Below are 17672 nucleotides of genomic sequence, written 5' to 3'. Positions count from 1 at the left end.
CTGATACATCACGTAAAATGATGTATCGGACAATACATCGCGTACAGTGATGTATAGAGAAGAGGAAATAGTAGAATTTTTTGTAATTTTTTTAAATGATAGAAAATTTTAGAGAATATGATAAAATAAATTGTGTATTTAGATAATTTTTTCTAAATTGTATTTCACTATAGTTATGTACATCAATCACTGATCATCTAATATTCAAAATTTATTCACCAATTTTTTCCTAAACATGTTTTTATAACAATAACAACTTATTCAGTTGAATCTCGTTCCGAAGAAGATAGAGTGTACGCAGCCTAAAATACTTTATAGTTTTGAAATTTAAACTTGGAAAAACTTCTATTCTTCTTTTGGTTTGGGCAGGACCGTCTTAACAAGTTCGGAGGCCTAAAGCCAGACTTCATAGAGAGACATTTTTCTTTTAGTTGTCATATGTAAATGAATAGCTATAACATACTCAATGTAATCATACAAGTGAAGTCTTGAGAAGGTAGGATATACGTAGACCTTATGAATTAAGAATATTAACAATGAAAATATTCAATGAAGAAATATAATATAAAGTTAGAATAATAAAATTTATCTCAAAATTTTAAAAAATTATATAATGATACTAGTATGAATTTGTTGCATTACTTAAAATTTAAAGAATACATCAAAAAATAAATTTGATCTTTTTATAAACACAAAACAATTAATTAAATACTATTTAATTTCTCAATTATTATAATGACCTCCACATTAAATAAAGTAAACAAATAATATATATATATATATATATATATATATATATATATTTCAGAAAAAAATGGAGACCCTAAAATTTTGAGACCCCAAGCGATTGTTTTAATGACCTTATGATCGAGACGGCCTGAATTTGAGGCGCGGAGGAGATGAATTGGATTCGAACAGCCACCAATAGAGTGGGGATATAAGCAGCTCTCCAACTGAATTACAACGTAACCTACATGTTGAGTCCGAAAAAATTGATTGGGTTGAATAATCTAAATTAATATACTACACGCTTTAATTTTAAGTTTACATCAATCGTTGATTATCTTGTATTCATAATTTATTAATCTAAATTATGCTACTATATGTATGCTTATGTTTTAAGCTGCAGTTAGTTTACCAACTCAAGTTCATGAATATATTTATTTTAATTATTGTATCTTATAGTAGGTGAGGAATGTTTTTTTGTTTAATTTGATATTATCTGGTCAATTAATATGACATCTTAATGGATTACTTCATTTGACACATTTTATATGGAGTAATAGTTATTACTATTTGAATAGTCAATGATTACACCTTTCCAGCAATTTAAATAATCTTAATCGTGTTGCCTTATTCTTAAGAAAACTCTGAAATTTCTAAAAAAACAACTTTTCAATTTAGAGTAACCTTCATCTTGGGTAATAATTGTTGTATCTCGAAGTACCATTATTTTTCAACAATGAAAAATCTTGGTAGAGAACACGCTTTCTCCGATCTAAATTAATATTTCAAAATTTTTAAATTAATGATTAATTTCAAAACACGATATTACAATATCTGTTTTATTTTTCAATTCTTGATGTTTGCAGACGTAGACGCTGACATAATATTTAAATATAAAATTTATAAATCTGAATTGTTGTATTGTACGATACTTGCATCTATTTTCTTCCGTCTTACGTTTTCAATGTAATTAAAACAAGAATCAAAAAGTGCAAAAATCAACTCTTATACCCACAAATTTGTATTTTACATTAGCTAGGCCTAAAACATATATCCAACACCAAAAACTCAAAATTTAAAAAATTAAAATAATAATTGATCTTTCTATTTGAATTCTAAAATGGAAATTCCATTTTTACCCTTCTTCACATACAATTCAATTCATTTTTCAATTATTTTTTTTTACATTCTGTAGATTTTTCTAATTATGATGCTTCCTTGTTTCTTTTTGGTAAGAAGATTAATGGAGTCAACAATTTACAGACGAAACATCTGGTCAAAAGTCAAAACCTTTTCTCTTTACATTTCCTTCTCCCGTCATCTACTTCTGACCAAAACCCCTTACCTACTCCCCTTAACCCCCCACCCCACCCCACCCCACCCCGTATCAACCTTAAACCCCCATTTTCTAAATGGGTGTTTCTTAATTTCCATTCTTTGCACTTTTTCAGCTCAAAAAACAAACCTCTAAGGCTAAAACTACGTCGTTTTTGATCTGATGGATGAAGAATTCGAGAGGAAGCGGATTGAAGTTAAGGCTATGGAAGCTTTAGGTTGTGGGTTTGATTTTGCTAGCGATTTCAGGTTGAAGTTCGTAAAAAGATGCTCAAACGGGGGTAGATTGGTAATTTTGGATGAGAGTAATAGACGGAACGTCGTCATCCCCGGCGGCGTTACAATTCCCGATGTGTCTGAAAATATCCGATGTGATAAAGGGGACCACATCCGTTTCAAGTCTGATGTTCTGGAGTTTAATCAGGTTGACATTTTTACCCTCCTTTTTAATGATTATTTACTTGGTTTCATTTTTATTTTTTTTGTTTAATTGTATAATTTAGTGTTATGAAGTTCTTATGTGAATGAAATTTGTAGTTTTAATTGAAATTTTTAATGAAAGTTCAAATTTTTAATAAAGTTCTAAGGTTTAATGTTATGCATTTGATAAAGTTCAAATTTTTAGATTAGTTGTGTTGCAAGCTTATAATTTGTGCATTCATCTCTCAATTGTTTTTTTTTTTTGAATGAAGTGTGCTAGGATTGATCTAAGTTATGAAATGTTCTCTTTGTGTGGTATATTCAGGAATTTTGTGCTAGTAAATTAAGATGAAATTAACCACTCAAAAAATTGGCTTAACGAGTGGTAAAAGACGAGAAGTAACATTAGGTGTCTTTTCCATCTGTTCAAGCCTCGGTAGTTAGAGTTACTTAGTATATGTGTTGGTGGGAGGTAGGAATCCTGTGGATTTAGTTGAGGTATTCCTAAACAACATGATTATCAAAAAAAGAATAGGAGAAGTTGTTCTAATGATCATTGTGATTGATTGTTAAAAAATGCATAGTATAATCGATCCAACTTGTTTGAGACTGAGGTGTAGTTATTGTTGTAACTACGTAACTCTTTCGGGGTCTTTGATTATTCTCTTTAATGGCCAATACAAATTAGGTGAAGTCGTTACATCTTACTGGTTAGTTTCGTCAAGGTTTTAGAACAATTACTCCTCTCACTCCATTTTATATGATATCTTTCTCTGTTGGTCTATTTCAAAAAAAAAATTATATCTTTTTATATAACGTTGACAAAATGATATTTAGAGTTGCTTTTTGTTAAGCATGTTATTGGCCGTCTCATTAGCTCTAAATTCTCCTTAAATCTTCATTGCAGATGTCAGCGTTGCTAAATCAAAAATCATCAATACATGGAAAGGTTCCATCAGGCTATCTAAATGCCATTTTTGATTTAAGTGGAGCCTGGTTGAATGATTCAGCAGATGCTAAATACCTGGCGTTTGATGGTTATTTTGTCTCGTTGTACTATTTGCACCTGACAGCATCCCCATTAGTACTCCAAGACCAAGTGAAGAAAGCTGTTCCACCGCATTGGGATCCAGCATCCTTATCCAGGTAGCTTCTCCATTCCACTCTGTACTCTCTTTGATTAATCAGATGAATAGCTATTTGTGAGTTCTAACTGTCAAAGCACAATTTCTTATAATATTGTTGGAATGCCTTTGAGGAGACTGTTAATGGATGCATTTGTGGATCCCTTTTAGTTTTTTGATAAGTACTGATGCATTCAAGGATCTGCCATTTTTCATTTCAAAATTGACAAAACTCCATGATCAACTTGTCTCGGAGTAGTTGCTTTTTATATTTCTTTTGGATGAGAATATCGTAAGGAAAGGAGGCGGCTACTAAATGCAATTGTAGTTCACACTTCGGAATTTCCTATTCATCAAGATATCCTCTTATTTTTGACTTTACAATATCAGGTTTCTATTTGTTTTCAACATGATGAGGTGCTGTTTCCCCAGCCTCTAGTAATTATTAATGCTGATCCTGCAACACCTCCAACTTCAGTTATTGGTGTCTTAAACGATAATGATGAATATACATGCAGTGTTGCATGTGTATGGTATCAAAAGTTGGAAAAAAGCATCTTAATAGTTACTTCCTATGACCCAAAATGAATTATAAGGTTCGAAGTATAATGTCAAAAGATCTAAATTTTGGTGTTAAACCAGAAATGAATTCCCTCATTGGTTTTTGAAATATAATTTGCATATCTAAAGACAATTAGAAGTCACAGTATTCAATAAATTAAAAATATTTGAAAAATGCCTAAAACATTATACTCAGCAAAGACATTTGTCTAGAGATTGTTGCCAAACAAAGAACCATTTGAGTCTCCCAATAGTACTAGTGTCATATAAATTGGACAGAGGAGTACTATTAGCTAGTAGCATTTTCCTCCTTAAATGGTATGTACCTAAGAATATTTTAGATATGAGCTCTAAAGAAATTCCGTTTTCTAGAGTTATCTTCTTTGACTTAAGTCCTTCAAGGAAAATAGATCTCCTAATTAATGATTAGCAGATTAATTTATGCTACTGCCGAGGGTATATCGGAAACAACTTCTCTACCTCTATGAGTTAGGGGTAAGGTCTGTGTACACTCTCTACCCTCCCCAAACTCTATTTGTGGAATTACATTGGGTGTGTTGTTTTTGTTGGATGAATTTATGCTACAGTATGGTAGTGTTTGGAGGTGCATTTGTGTTTTCATATGGTAGTCTTGTTTCATGTGATTTTCTAATTTGACAATTCTAAGCAGATTTATTCAGGCTTATGGGACACACATAATTGTGGGTATGGGTGTTGGTGGCCAGGACCTACTTTGTGTTAAGCAGAAACCATCTTCAACAGTTCCTCCTGCTGAACTAAAAGCACACTTGGATGATCTCGGAGATTGTCTCTTTTCTGATGAAGCAAGTCCTCTGCCTGAGAGGAAGTCAAAAGAGGGTAAAAAGAAGGTATTTTACTCTCGCTAAACAACGACGACCTCAGTCCCGAACAAGCTGGGGCGTCTATAATATATGAACCCTTACTATTCCATTTTACATTTATTTAAATAGGCACTTGATTTATGTTTGGGTATGTTCTAATAGTTATGCACATAAGGGGGGCCAATCATATTTGAATGGATTTCTATTTCAAATCTATAGGTCCCCGAGGTATTCAATCGCATGTTGCAGTCGCATACCATGCAATTTACTAGCATAACAGAGACATCAAGCAAGGATGTAAGTCAATCTCTGACTTTTTGTGTTCTGAAATGGAAGAATTTCTAGATATGATTTGTTATTAACAAATAATGTGGAGCAGGGTCTCACTATAATTTGGTCAAAAAGAGGTGGTGATGTGTTTGCACAAAGCCACTCGAAGTGGCTTCAGACCGTGGCTGCCTACCCTGATGGCATACTCTTCAGACTTGTACCCATTACTTCGCTCCTAACAGGAATTCCAGGAAGTGGTTATCTCAGCCATGCGATAAATTTATATCTACGCTGTAAGTATTTCATAATCTTTTATAGATGAGAAACATATTTTCCATCCATTAATAGTATATAATCAGATAAGAAGGTCCATCACTGCCTCTCTTTTGTATAGCGTTCCAAAGTGTAATAGAACAGAAGAAATTAGAGATTTTAAAGATGGCCTAATTTTTCTTAATGAATGTTAATGTAGCTGAGTACATTTTTGGCTATCATGTCTTTAAGAGGGTCTAGTGTTGATCATTTTCTTTTCATAGTTGGCCATTTATTTGTAAATTAGTAGTTCTACTAAGTGAGCCCTTATCTACTCTGCAGTATTTACTGTGGCTAAAACAAGGCTATGTTCAGACATGACAATAATTTCGATAGAACTTTGCTTAGTGCATTTACTCGGGAGCTATTTCTTCTTCTTCTTTTTTTTTCCTTGTTTTCCTTGTTTCTCCTCCCTTGTTCTTCTCTCTTAAGCCGAGGGTCTTTCGGAAACAGCCGCCCTACCTTTCAAGGTGGGGGTTAGGTCTGCGTACACTCTACCCTCCCCAGACCCCACATGGTGGGACTATACTGGGCTTGTTGTTGTTGTTGTTTTTTTTTTTTTTCTTGTGATCATTTCCTTTGACATTCTATTGAACTCTTCGGCATACTTATATACCTTGCACAAGAAATAATTATACATACAGAAGAATGTGAGGAACCTGCTTTATTAATAAATTCTAGTATCTAGCATATTTCATAAAATCGATGTATTTTTCTTATCTGTCAATTATTTCCTTTTCATTTTTGTGCCTGTGAAAGATGACAGTAGTGTTATCCGTGATTGTTTCATCCTCAGATAAGCCTGCTCTAGAGGATTTACAGTGTTTCCTCGAGTTTCAAGTTCCTAGCCAATGGGCGCCATTGTTCTGTGAGCTGCCTCTTAGCCATCAAAGAAAAGCAGCATCTTACCCTGCGTTGCAGTTCTGCTTATTCGGCCCAAAGCTTTGTGTGAGACCTACCCAGGTACTTCTTGGTGTTTCTTTGTTAGCAAAAAGATTGATGCTTTATTACAAGTATAAGAAAAAGTTGAAACTGTATGTGCTTCATTTCAATGAGATATTGGTCTGGCCATGGCTTCTAATGCACTGGTATTGATGTTCATGATGGCACCTAATGATCGATATGTAACTTATATGTAGGTTACAAGTGGTCAAAAACCTGTCATTGGTTTGCGTTTGTATTTAGAAGGGAAGAAATGCAACCAGTTAGCCATACATGTACAACATCTTTCTAGTTTACCAAACATTATGGCATCCAAGTCTGTTAATAACCCAACCTTACGCAAGCCATGTCAGTGGCGAGGCTCCGATGATTATGAATCTAGCGACCAGTTCTTAGATCCCATCAGATGGCCGAGATATTCCAATGTGTGCTCATCTGTAGTTAAGCATGATCCAAGCTGGATCCAGGGCAAAACCAGTGGTGTCTTCGTGGTAACTGGTGCACACCTTATCAGCAAAGGGAAGTGGCCTAAGACGGTACTTCACTTGCGTCTACTTTTCACCTATCTTCCCAACTGCACTATACGAAAGACAGAGTGGGCAGCTACACCAGAGGGTACTCATAGGTCGAGTTTCTTGACAAATCTTAGCACAACTTTTACATTCACTCAGCGAACAAAGACAGATGCTGCACCAAAGCAGCTTCCGGCTGCTCTTAACTCGGGCGTATATCCAGATGGACCCCCAGTACCAGTTCGATCAACGAAGATGCTCAAGTATGTAGATACGGCTGAGATTGCACGAGGGCCATACGACACTCCTGGACATTGGTTGGTAACTGCGGCTAAGCTTGTTACAGAAGGTGGGAAGATAGGTTTGCATGTCAAGTTTGCCCTATTAGATTTCTTAAATGAATCATAGTTTCTTTTGTGTACATATTCTGGGGTAGCCTTGTCCTTTTCTTTAGATCTTCTTTTCCGGGTTACATTTGATCGATCGTATAAGCTTCCGATATCTTCTTGATATATCATATTGTTTATTTATGAATTGGCAAACAGGGGAGGAAAATGTTATAGAGTATTGTACAGAAGAAATTAGTGAAATGAATGGATTCATTTTATGTTCTTTCCACCTTTTCACATTTTTTTATATTATAGTTTTATGATTCGGAGTATCCTATCTTATTTGATTCTTTTGAATTATATATTCGAAGTTGTGATAAGATCTATTCATTAAAAAGAATCGATCAATGCATTCCTTATTTGAATTTGAGTTCGGATCAATCTGTATTGAGTGACTACTTCCATTATGTTGTTGTAAGGAAATACCACTATTATTTGGTTTTGGATCTTCCAAATAATTCTGTAGGAGATATGGACCCATTTTTTTTCCTGATCATTTGAGAAAATGATTCATTCTCTTTCATAAAAATAGGAGGTAGAGCCAATAAAGATTATTTTTTTTTCGATTCATGCTTGGCCTCATTCAAGAATTGTTTTTGATTCAATTCATAGAAATCAATAGTAAAGGCAAATTCCTTATGATACACTAGATTCAACTTAGTTATTGATAGAATGAACAAATCTATCATTTCTTGAAATCTCTCTTCTGATTCAAAATCGTAGTGTAACGTGTATCCTCTCCTATTTCAATCATGGAAAAGACGAAACATGTCAGAATATATTTTTGTTCGAAAATGAAATCTTGTTGGAACTATCCATATCCAGTTCATCCTTTAGAACCATATCACATCTCGGATTGGATGAAATAGGATGAATTGAGATGATATTTTATAAATACGTAATTATCTCGGATTGGATGAAATAGGATGAATTGAGACGATATTTTATAAATACGTAATTATCTTGAATGTATCAACAATTTCTCTATTTTCCAATCTCCTGTTAAGAAAGATCTTGTTTATTTACAACTTTCTAGATTATGGATTCATAGAATAATAATTTTGTGACTTTCCTATTACATAAATGCATAAAGTTGAGCGGCTATACGTGGAATTTAACTCACATTTTGGATATAATGTTGTAAACTCAATCAACTTACATATTTCCTCTCTTATAGGATACAGAGAATGAATAAGAAACCAAATAGTACATATAATCAATGACAGGAAATGTCAAATCTACATAAATAAGAGTCATAATGAAGCCAACGGCTACAACAGCTATAATGAGCCACCAAACATCTTTGTTCAAGAATATATTCTCAAGGTTAAGTGCTTGAAGGCAGGCTACTATCGTAAATGCTGTGGCATAAAAGATTGAAATAATAGCAATTATGATCTTTACAGGCAAAGAAATGTAGAAATCATTGCTATAAAATTTGCAAAGAAGAAATGATAAAAGTGTACCCATGGTGAATACTGAACTAAAAAGTGCTGCACCTAAGTAAAACATCAACATCCATAGTTCTTGTTGAACTTTGTCAAGGAGAATAGGTAAGCCAGTTTTCTCTTCAAAACCTCCCGGGACTGTGAAAATCGCGGCAAAGTTAATGGTACAAAGGAGAGTAGAAAGTACTAGTGTAGAATTTGATAGATTTCTAATTGCAGTCTCTGCTTCTTTTCGTACATGTAAATGGTTTTTCTCGAATATCTCTTCTGCTTTTAAGCCTTTTGAGTTTTTAACGTCCCAAAGTCGTGGATGTATGTGGTACTTTATATACTGCAAGAACATATGTGAGTTAGACATTATCAAAACATGATTAATGGTGTATTTTGTTGGAGTTGCATCAAGTGAAAATTAACATATGTAAAGTTTTTTTGTCAATTTAGGACCTTTGGCCAAGTTAGACCTAGCCCATTTTCATGTTTCAGTTTTCCTAATGAAACTGTTTAATTTGTTGATGGTTGTGTGATGCTAGTTGGTGGTGGAGACTAGCGGTGAAGATAGTTGATGGTGGTGGCTGATGACAGAGATGGTCGATATTGGAGGTGATTGTTGGTGGTAGTTGTCAGCAATAGTCGTTATGTGGTGGAGGTGATTGGTAATAGAGGTGGTTGACACTGATGGTTGTATGGTGGAGGCTGGTGATGTAGGTGGTCGTCGATGGTGCTAGTTAATGGTGGATTATGTGGTGGCTATATAATGGCGACTAGTAGTGGAGGTGACTGGTGATGATAGTGGATATACTAAATTAGTAATTCTTTACGTGAATAACCTCTTAATAATTTTTAAGATTTCGTACAAGATCTTAATGAATCAGACCTATTCAAAACAAATAGTAACTGATACTTAAAAAAGAAAAGTTTTAAGAAACTTACCTTAAACCAAAGTACTCCCCACATCATCATTAACACAGACATCACACACCATACAGTTTCAATATGTTCTGTAGTTGATGTAAAAAATGGTGTCCCAACATTTGCTGCATAATGCAAAATTGTATTCCCATTTTCATCAATATCAGCCAACAACCTATTTTTGCTAGCCACTTTTTTGAGCAAATAATCAAACAAAAATCTATTTTTATGCTCTGCTGCTATATGCAATATGTTCCTCCTTTGCTCATCCAATGTCTCCACTACTTCAGGGTATTTTTGCAAAATTTCCACCACTAACTCATCAATTTTATGTTTTGATGCTTGTATTAGTGGATTTGGCACAATGAGATCAGTACTATAGCTCCAATCATATTTTTCTAGCAACATTTTTGCTAATATTAGTGCAAGAATATGCTTTTGCTTTGCTTCATCAATAGCTTGTAACCAGGAATTACCTAGAGGAACAAAAATACAATCTAGAAATTCATTTCGACCAATTGAATGTGTAACTTAGAAAAATATTTGCAATTCTCAAAATTATGGATGGTGATATCTGAGTGGTACCTAATAGAGACTTGGTAAACGAAGACCTCTCAACGGGGACAACCTTAGTGCCAGTTTGTGTCTGGTTATCGCTATGTTTTGATTCTTTATATAGCGGTGGAATACCTACTAACAACATAAGAGGGGAAAATTCAGTTACTTTAATGTGACAGACATAGTTCCACGACTTTAATTACTAGTATATTTTGGTAGAACTTACAAGAATAGATGATGGTTTCAATCATTTGAACAGGAACAGAAGGTGTTTTGCCTATTACTGCAAATAGGTAGTTGGATCCACTCCTGAATGACAATCTTTTTGTAGCCAACATATCCAAAGCAGTCATATGATCATTGTCGCGATCGTTAACAAGTTCAGGATATCGATTCACTATAACTATTGCTAGATCTGCTTGACATTAAACAAAAATAATTATTAGTTTAAGCTGACGAGTATTGCCAAAAACCATATAAAGAGATATATAACGCCCAGAACTGAGTAGATTACCTTTTCGGGGGCCCAACGTTGAATTAACAAAGAACAACAGATATTATGTCAAGGAAAACAAATTTTGAACCTAACTCAATCCCTATAATTATGAGGTGAGAATTGCCTAAGACAATATAAGGAGATATCTGTCGATTCCCTCGACCAAAGTCGGGTACTTAACAAATATAGAGCACACACAAATAAATATATATATATATATATATATTAGACATAAGTTAAGTGATTCTACCCATGAAAATTAAGTTCTTGAAAAATAACATAACAAAATAATGAATAACATATCTCCTCCCTTAATCAGAAGTCTCGTATTCGAGCTTTCGCAATAAAAAAAATCATGGTAGGAAGCGCTTGCTCCTTTAATTGATCACACATGACGCAACTCTAAATTAGTCAGACCCTAAAGCGAGTACTGGACACCTGGAGAGAACAAAAAATTGCTCATCAATGTAAACCTTACCGTAACAATCATGGGTTACTGTTGCATGAAGGACAGTTTTTCCATCATTCCTCTTCATTGTGAGCTTACTGAAATCACATTTTGCCAAAATAGTAAATACATCTTTTTCCCCACTTGCAGCTGCAACATAAAGTGGTGTCTCACCCAAATTGTTTTGCACATAAACCAAGTCCTTCTCAATTCTCAAAATCCTCTCCACCATATCCTTTTTACCTGTCGTCGAAAACATAATTAAGTAAATAAAAATGTGTTCTCAGCATTAACATCTCAAACATCTAGATTATACTAGTGTATCAATCAGAGCAGACAGAGGTCCTAGATTCAAGCATGTTTGGCTCATAAAAAAGAATCAGGTTCGCACGTGTGCATGGTATAATCATGTGCTAAAGACATAACTAAATAAATAAAAGTGTTCTCTCTAAGACAGTTTAAACTTTTAAACAAGACAGTCACACATTTCAACATTACCAAATCTGACAGCTTCGTGCAACGGTGTATCTCCACTATTGTTCCTAGTTTCGAGATCTTTAATGCTCAAGTTAGGTTCAAGAATTTCGAAACCAGCCATGTTGCCATTAACAGCAAGGAAGTGAAGTATGGTGTCTCCCCGATTATCAATTGGGGAGACACCTTCTTCTTTCCAAAATTCGCGTAAAACGTGGAGAGATTGCAGTACTCCTGATGAAGATGCAGCTTTGTAAGCTGCTGATCTGCATCTTGCTTTGGTACTGAAGTTGCTCTGCATTTTTCTTTCTTTCATTTTGGTAACTTTTGTATATTTTGTGATGAATGAGATTGGCTTGTTTATATATACTCACTTCATTTCATTTTACAAAGTTTAAGTTATATACATTGACCGGTATAAATACCATTAAGTCACTTGTAAGATAATTAAAGGTTAAATATTACCTCTACAGTAAGCATTAATCTATAACTTGGTAAAAATAATATTCCCTCTATCTCATTTTACCTGGTGTCCTTTTCTTTTTAGTTCACCCCAAAAAAAATGTCACCTTATTATAATTAGAAATAATTTAACTTTAAATTTTCCCTTTGCCCTTAATGAAACGATTTACAACCACATAAATATTGTTTTAGACCACAAGTTTTAAAAATCTTTCTTTTTTTTTGAAATACCGTGCCAATGCAAGTTAAATTGTGCCACATAAAATGGGGCGGAGAGAGTAACAAACGTGGAATTACAGGTTAAGCCACACTACTAGTGTAAAAAAGTTGTTACAATTGTTGATGTTTTAAACTTAATTCCTTACTCTTAAGGGGTTGCTTTGCTTTTCTTCTATTTTTCCCTTTTTCTTTCAGACATTCCTTTATTATTGTCCATGATTCTTATTATTACTTCATATCCAAGGAAAGAAAAATTCTAAAATAATTTCTCTACAAATGAATACAATAAAGAAAGAAGCGAAAACGAGAGATGACATGGGAACGCATAAAATGCATTCGGCGAATGCGATTTACAAACAAAATTTTAAATTTTCAAAGATATACAGTCCAACTTAAAATATTGTGTTACATATCTCAATATATAATATTATACAATATTATATCTGCAGAAATTGATACTATTTTGCTAAATTACATATAAATTTTTTTGACATAATTTTTTTTTTGCTTCATACCAAACACACTCTTTAATCTTTATGTATTAAGGTTAATCTCTACGGTGAGCATTAATCAGTAATTTGGTAAAAATAATAAGTAATGTGATATTACAAGTTAACCTACAGGGATCTTAAACATGTCATGATATTTCTTTAACAATAAGAACATGTAAATTACAGGTAAAATGATTAATTTAAAGATAAAATATTTTTCATAATAGAAAAATGACATTATTTTTGAAATAGAATAATGAAATATCTATAAAACAAAATAGAATGGATTGCAGTTTACTAAACAAATATTCCGTCTGAAATAAGCTATTCATAAAGTGATGCCAATTATTTCTCCCCAAGGCTTGGTTACTAATTGGAATAACAAAAAAGAAAAAGACTATAAATACGCATCAACTTGCCTTTGATTGTTTACTTTTTAAAACTTTACTTATTTGTGGAAATTTGAAAAACAATACCCCACTTATTAACAACTTTATTCAGTGAAGAGTAAAGGATTACTTCTCTATTTTTCAGACATTATATCCTCTATTATTGCCAATGATTCTTATTATTACTTCATATTCAAGGAATAAAAAATTCTAAAATGATTTCACTTTCCTTTAATAAGTAACATATTGGGTACCATTTTGATAAATAATGATGACTAATTGGAGTACTAGTGAAGAGTATGAATAGAAGTGACCAATGAACAGGTTCAAATGAATTTGAGTGGATTAAAATGAGTTGAGTTAATAAATATTTCCAAAATTACTGAAATAAGCTATAATGTAGGGCATAACTTAATTCGTCCAATAAAGCCATCATTCAATACTCAAAATAAACGGTGGGATAGCAACAATTTAACTTTCTCATTTATTCAAATAACAAAAAGTTTACAACATAGTGCATGAAATATGCATGGCTAAATCAAAACCATTAATTTACATAATTCCCTTTCTTATTGTATATAAGTGAATAAAAAACAAAATAATACAAATAATCAAAAATTGGGAATGCTAAATCTATATAAATAAGGGTCATAATAAATCCAACAACTATCATGACTATAATTAGCCACCATACATCTTTGTTCCAAAAAATATTATCAAGATTAAGTGTTTGAACACATGCCAAAACTGAAAATGTTGTGGCATAAAATACTGAAACCATAGCAATTACGACCTTTGTAGGCAAAGAAATATAAAAATCATCACTATGAAATTTGCAAAGAATAAATGATAACAATGTACCCATTGTGACTAGTGAACTTAAAAGTGCTGCACCTAAGTAAAATATCAACATCCAGAATTCATTTTTGAGTCTTTGAAGGAAAATTGGTAGGCCAGTTTCCTGATCAAATCCTCCAGGGACTGTAAAAATGGCGGCGAAATTGACTGTGCAGAGGAGAGTAGCAAGTATTAGTGTTGAATTCGCGAGGTTTCTAATGGCGTCCTCTGCTTCTTTTCGTACGTGTAAATGGTTTCTCTCGAATAGATCTTCTGCTGTTAAGCCATTGGAGTTTTTAACATACCATAGACGTGGATGTACTTGGTATTTTACGCGCTGTACAGATAAAATTAATCATCATCTTCTCAATACATATTATATCAAATCATCTGAATTTAGCTGATCATTAAATTCAGTAAGGTCGGGCATGACATCATAATTAAGAAAAACTTCATGGTTGAACACTCAAATAAGTTAGTTTTACGTTAGACTGTCAGCCTAACACAATTAGCTAAACATAAATTTCACACAAAAGAGAAAAGAAGAGGAAAAAAAGTACCTTAAACCAAAGAATCCCCCACATCATCATGAACACAGACAACACACACCACACTTCCTCAAAATGATCTGAAGATGTCCTAAATGGTGATCCAACATTTGCTGCATAATGCAAAATTGTATTCCCTTCTTCATCAATATCAGCCAACATCCTTTCTTTATGAGACACTTTCTTGAGCAAATAATCAAACAAAAATCTATTCTTATGTTCCACTGCTATATGCAATAGGTTCCTCTTTTGTTCATCCAATGTCTCCACAGCTTCAGGGTATATTTCCAATATTTCAACAACTAACTCATTGATTTTAAGCTTTGATGCTTGTATTAGTGGATTTGGCACAATGTTATCAGTACTATAACTCCAATCATAATTTTCCAGCAACATTTTTGCTAATATTAGAGCAAGAATATGGTTTTGCTTTGCTTCATCAATAACTTGTAACCAGAAATTACCTAAAAAAAGATATATTTAAAAATGCAAGTAATTAAATAAGTGAGAAAGTAGGGAATAAGAATTTAACTAATATCTATTGATAGTCAAAAGAATGTATGTTTACACTATCAAGTCACTTCTATCTGTTGTAGCAGGTAGCTTGTCTTATTTTCAAGATTACAAATTTTATTTTTTGTAAAGTAACTTTTATAATTTTTACACTATCAAGTCACTTTTACATGTTGTAGTAGGTGCATGATGTGTTTTATTTTCAAAATTACAAATTCCGTCTTTTTAGTGGAGAGTTACTCATATAATTTTTACACTATCAGGTTATCTTTGCATGTTCCAGTAGGTAATATATACTATTTTAGCAAATGTAAAAGTGGTACATTCAATTCTGAATATCAATCATATAATGGATGTTATATATATGGAAAACATACCTAACAGAAATTTGGTGAAAAAAAACCTTCTGCTAGGTTTGGTACTTGCTTGTGTATACAAAGGGGGAATACCTGCTCCATCAAATAATAAATATATGTAGAATTATTAATAATTATAACAAAAAGTAACAACCATAGTCAAAATTAGAGAAAAGTAACAACCATAGTCAAAATTAGAGAGGTTCTGAAGTATTTTGACACGTGAAAATTCAGTGGAGCTTGAAACGTTTAACAAACAATAAGAATATGAATGACCTCAAAGTATAACAGAATAGTAGAAGAATATTAAATGTGAGCTTACAAGAATAGATGATGGTTTCAATCATCTGAATAGGAACAGCAGGTGTTTTCCCAATTTCTTCAAACAAATAATCAGATCCACTCTTGAATGATAATTTCTTTGTAGCCAACACATTCAAAGCACTCATTTTCTCATCATCACGTTCGTTTACAATTTCAGGATATAGATTCACTATATGTATTGCTAGATCTGCTTCACATTAAACAAAATAATAATTAGGTCGATCGATGGATAGAGCTATCGGGTACCTGTAGTAGCTAATCAAGACATAGATAAACTAGCTCGAACACCACAGTTATAATAAAAAATAATACTTAGGTAGAGCTTATTTTCCTCTTGTATTTCTTGGTAATTATAGTGAGTATTTGCATTTGCTCACTCAATATTTTGTTAAACTGCTTTGTTCGCGTTTAAATTGATGTGACATTATTCACATTTTACCCTTAATTGACAACTTTTATAGCAACACAAATGTTATGATATGTTAGACCACATGTTTCGAAACTCCTATTGCCAAATAAATGTGATTTACATTTTAAGGTCAGAAATTTAATCGAATCCGCTCATTCGCTTATCAATATAAAACTTACCATAACAGTCATGGGCTACTGTTGCATGAAGGACAGTTTTACCGTCATTCCTCTTCATAGTTACCTCACTAAAATCACAATTTGCCAGAAGATTAAATACATCTTTCTCTCCACTTGAAGCCGCTACGTAAAGTGGTGTCTCACCTTCAAAAGCCAAGTCAGAATTTTAACTTTATATGTTAGATTTTAGAATGATGACTTTGTCAAGTTGTAGCTAATAAATGAGTATATATTCAATGAATTTCTCAACACAAATATACTATTTGAGCAAAAGTTACTGAGTCTATCTAGCAGAGCCCAGAGCGTATCTAGGCTTCTACCTCTGCCCCTGCTCACCTAAGTTGTTGCGCGCAAAAACTAAGTCGTTATCCTTCTTCAAAATCATCTCCACCACTTCTTTTTTACCAAATTTTGCAGCTTCATGCAATGGTGTATCACCACTATTGTTCCTAAATTCCAAATCTTTAATACTCAAATTAGGATCAAGAATTTCGAAACCCGCCAAGTTACCGTGGATTGCGAGAAAGTGAAGGATGGTGTCACCCCGATTATCCATCGGGGTGACACCTTCTTCTCTCCAAAAATCGGCTAAAATTTTCAGAGACCTCCCTCCAGAGGCCGCTCTGTAAGCTTCTGATCTTCGACTTGCTTTGTCACTCAAGTCGCTCTGCATTTTTTGGGTGGTAAGCATATATTCCAAGTTTTTTTGTCATATATATAGTGAACAACACTGCAAGCATATATCCATCATTTTATATTGTGATGGATATACAAATTAGTTTTATAATTGTGGACTTGTGGTGCAGTAAACCGAAAGTTGGATAAATGTGAAAATTAAGTTAACCTCATTTCATCCATAAAAAAGGAAAAAAAGCAATCCAGTGTACTAGATTCTCATTATACGTGGGGCTCAAGAAAGGATCGAACCACATGAATTATACACATTTTGTAAGAGGTTGTTTACATAGCTCAAACCGTAACCTCCTCATTTCATTCATATAATTTGGAATATTTACCAGTGAATAAGTTGCTCAAGATTAGTTCTTTGGAATAATAAAAAAGAAAAGGTACTTACCCTACTTACCACTGGAGATGAATTTGCTTTCTTGATTAAAGTAAATTAATTTGTGGAAAATCAAAAAAAAATAAAATTGGCTTTGCAGCTTTTTTTGTTTTAAA

The 17672-nt window shown here is 33.2% G+C and overlaps 3 protein-coding genes across 4 annotated transcripts; 1 reads left to right on the top strand and 2 right to left on the bottom strand.

Moving 5' to 3' along the window:
• Window positions 1-1949: 1949 nt before the first annotated feature.
• LOC129883353 (MACPF domain-containing protein At4g24290-like) lies at window positions 1950-7662 on the top strand. The gene is made up of 7 exons (XM_055958003.1): window positions 1950-2485; window positions 3389-3627; window positions 4837-5035; window positions 5228-5305; window positions 5388-5571; window positions 6387-6553; window positions 6730-7662. Exons 1-7 carry the CDS (start codon window positions 2225-2227, stop codon window positions 7450-7452), a joined length of 1851 nt encoding a protein of 616 aa, XP_055813978.1. The 5' UTR covers window positions 1950-2224; the 3' UTR covers window positions 7453-7662.
• Window positions 7663-8513: 851 nt separating this feature from the next.
• On the bottom strand, window positions 8514-12105 carry LOC129883352 (uncharacterized). 2 transcript variants are annotated; one of them, XM_055958001.1, is made up of 6 exons: window positions 11791-12105; window positions 11323-11535; window positions 10575-10763; window positions 10376-10483; window positions 9812-10266; window positions 8514-9212 (listed from the first exon to the last, which is right to left on the bottom strand). In XM_055958001.1, exons 1-6 carry the CDS (start codon window positions 12080-12082, stop codon window positions 8589-8591), a joined length of 1881 nt encoding a protein of 626 aa, XP_055813976.1. In that variant the 5' UTR covers window positions 12083-12105; the 3' UTR covers window positions 8514-8588. The 2 variants fall into 2 exon arrangements, with proteins under 2 accessions (XP_055813976.1, XP_055813977.1); XM_055958002.1 differs by having other exon boundaries at window positions 10376-10480.
• A 1769-nt stretch (window positions 12106-13874) lies between these two features.
• Window positions 13875-17178, bottom strand: LOC129883354 (uncharacterized). The gene is made up of 6 exons (XM_055958005.1): window positions 16830-17178; window positions 16494-16637; window positions 15904-16092; window positions 15603-15674; window positions 14725-15176; window positions 13875-14501 (listed from the first exon to the last, which is right to left on the bottom strand). The coding sequence occupies exons 1-6, from the start codon at window positions 17164-17166 to the stop codon at window positions 13875-13877; spliced, it is 1821 nt and encodes a 606-aa protein (XP_055813980.1). The 5' UTR covers window positions 17167-17178.
• Window positions 17179-17672: the final 494 nt, after the last annotated feature.

Source organism: Solanum dulcamara, chromosome 3 (assembly GCF_947179165.1).
Source record: "Solanum dulcamara chromosome 3, daSolDulc1.2, whole genome shotgun sequence".
NCBI lineage: Eukaryota > Viridiplantae > Streptophyta > Magnoliopsida > Solanales > Solanaceae > Solanum > Solanum dulcamara.
Note: the sequence above shows the minus strand (reverse complement) of the source record. Positions and strands in the feature narration are given on the sequence as shown.

Coding starts and splice junctions, on each gene's coding strand:
- LOC129883353 (XM_055958003.1), top strand. CDS start 2,225: ATGGATGAAGAATTCGAGAGGAAGCGGATTGAAGTTAAGGCTATGGAA. Junction 3,628..4,836: donor GATCCAGCATCCTTATCCAG/GTAGCTTCTCCA, acceptor AATTCTAAGCAG/ATTTATTCAGGCTTATGGGA. Junction 5,572..6,386: donor GATAAATTTATATCTACGCT/GTAAGTATTTCA, acceptor TTTCATCCTCAG/ATAAGCCTGCTCTAGAGGAT.
- LOC129883352 (XM_055958001.1), bottom strand. CDS start 12,082: ATGAAAGAAAGAAAAATGCAGAGCAACTTCAGTACCAAAGCAAGATGC. Junction 11,536..11,790: donor GCACGAAGCTGTCAGATTTG/GTAATGTTGAAA, acceptor TTTCGACGACAG/GTAAAAAGGATATGGTGGAG. Junction 10,484..10,574: donor TGAAACCATCATCTATTCTT/GTAAGTTCTACC, acceptor TTATGTTGTTAG/TAGGTATTCCACCGCTATAT.
- LOC129883354 (XM_055958005.1), bottom strand. CDS start 17,166: ATGCAGAGCGACTTGAGTGACAAAGCAAGTCGAAGATCAGAAGCTTAC. Junction 16,093..16,493: donor AGTAGCCCATGACTGTTATG/GTAAGTTTTATA, acceptor AATGTGAAGCAG/ATCTAGCAATACATATAGTG. Junction 15,675..15,903: donor TGAAACCATCATCTATTCTT/GTAAGCTCACAT, acceptor TTGATGGAGCAG/GTATTCCCCCTTTGTATACA.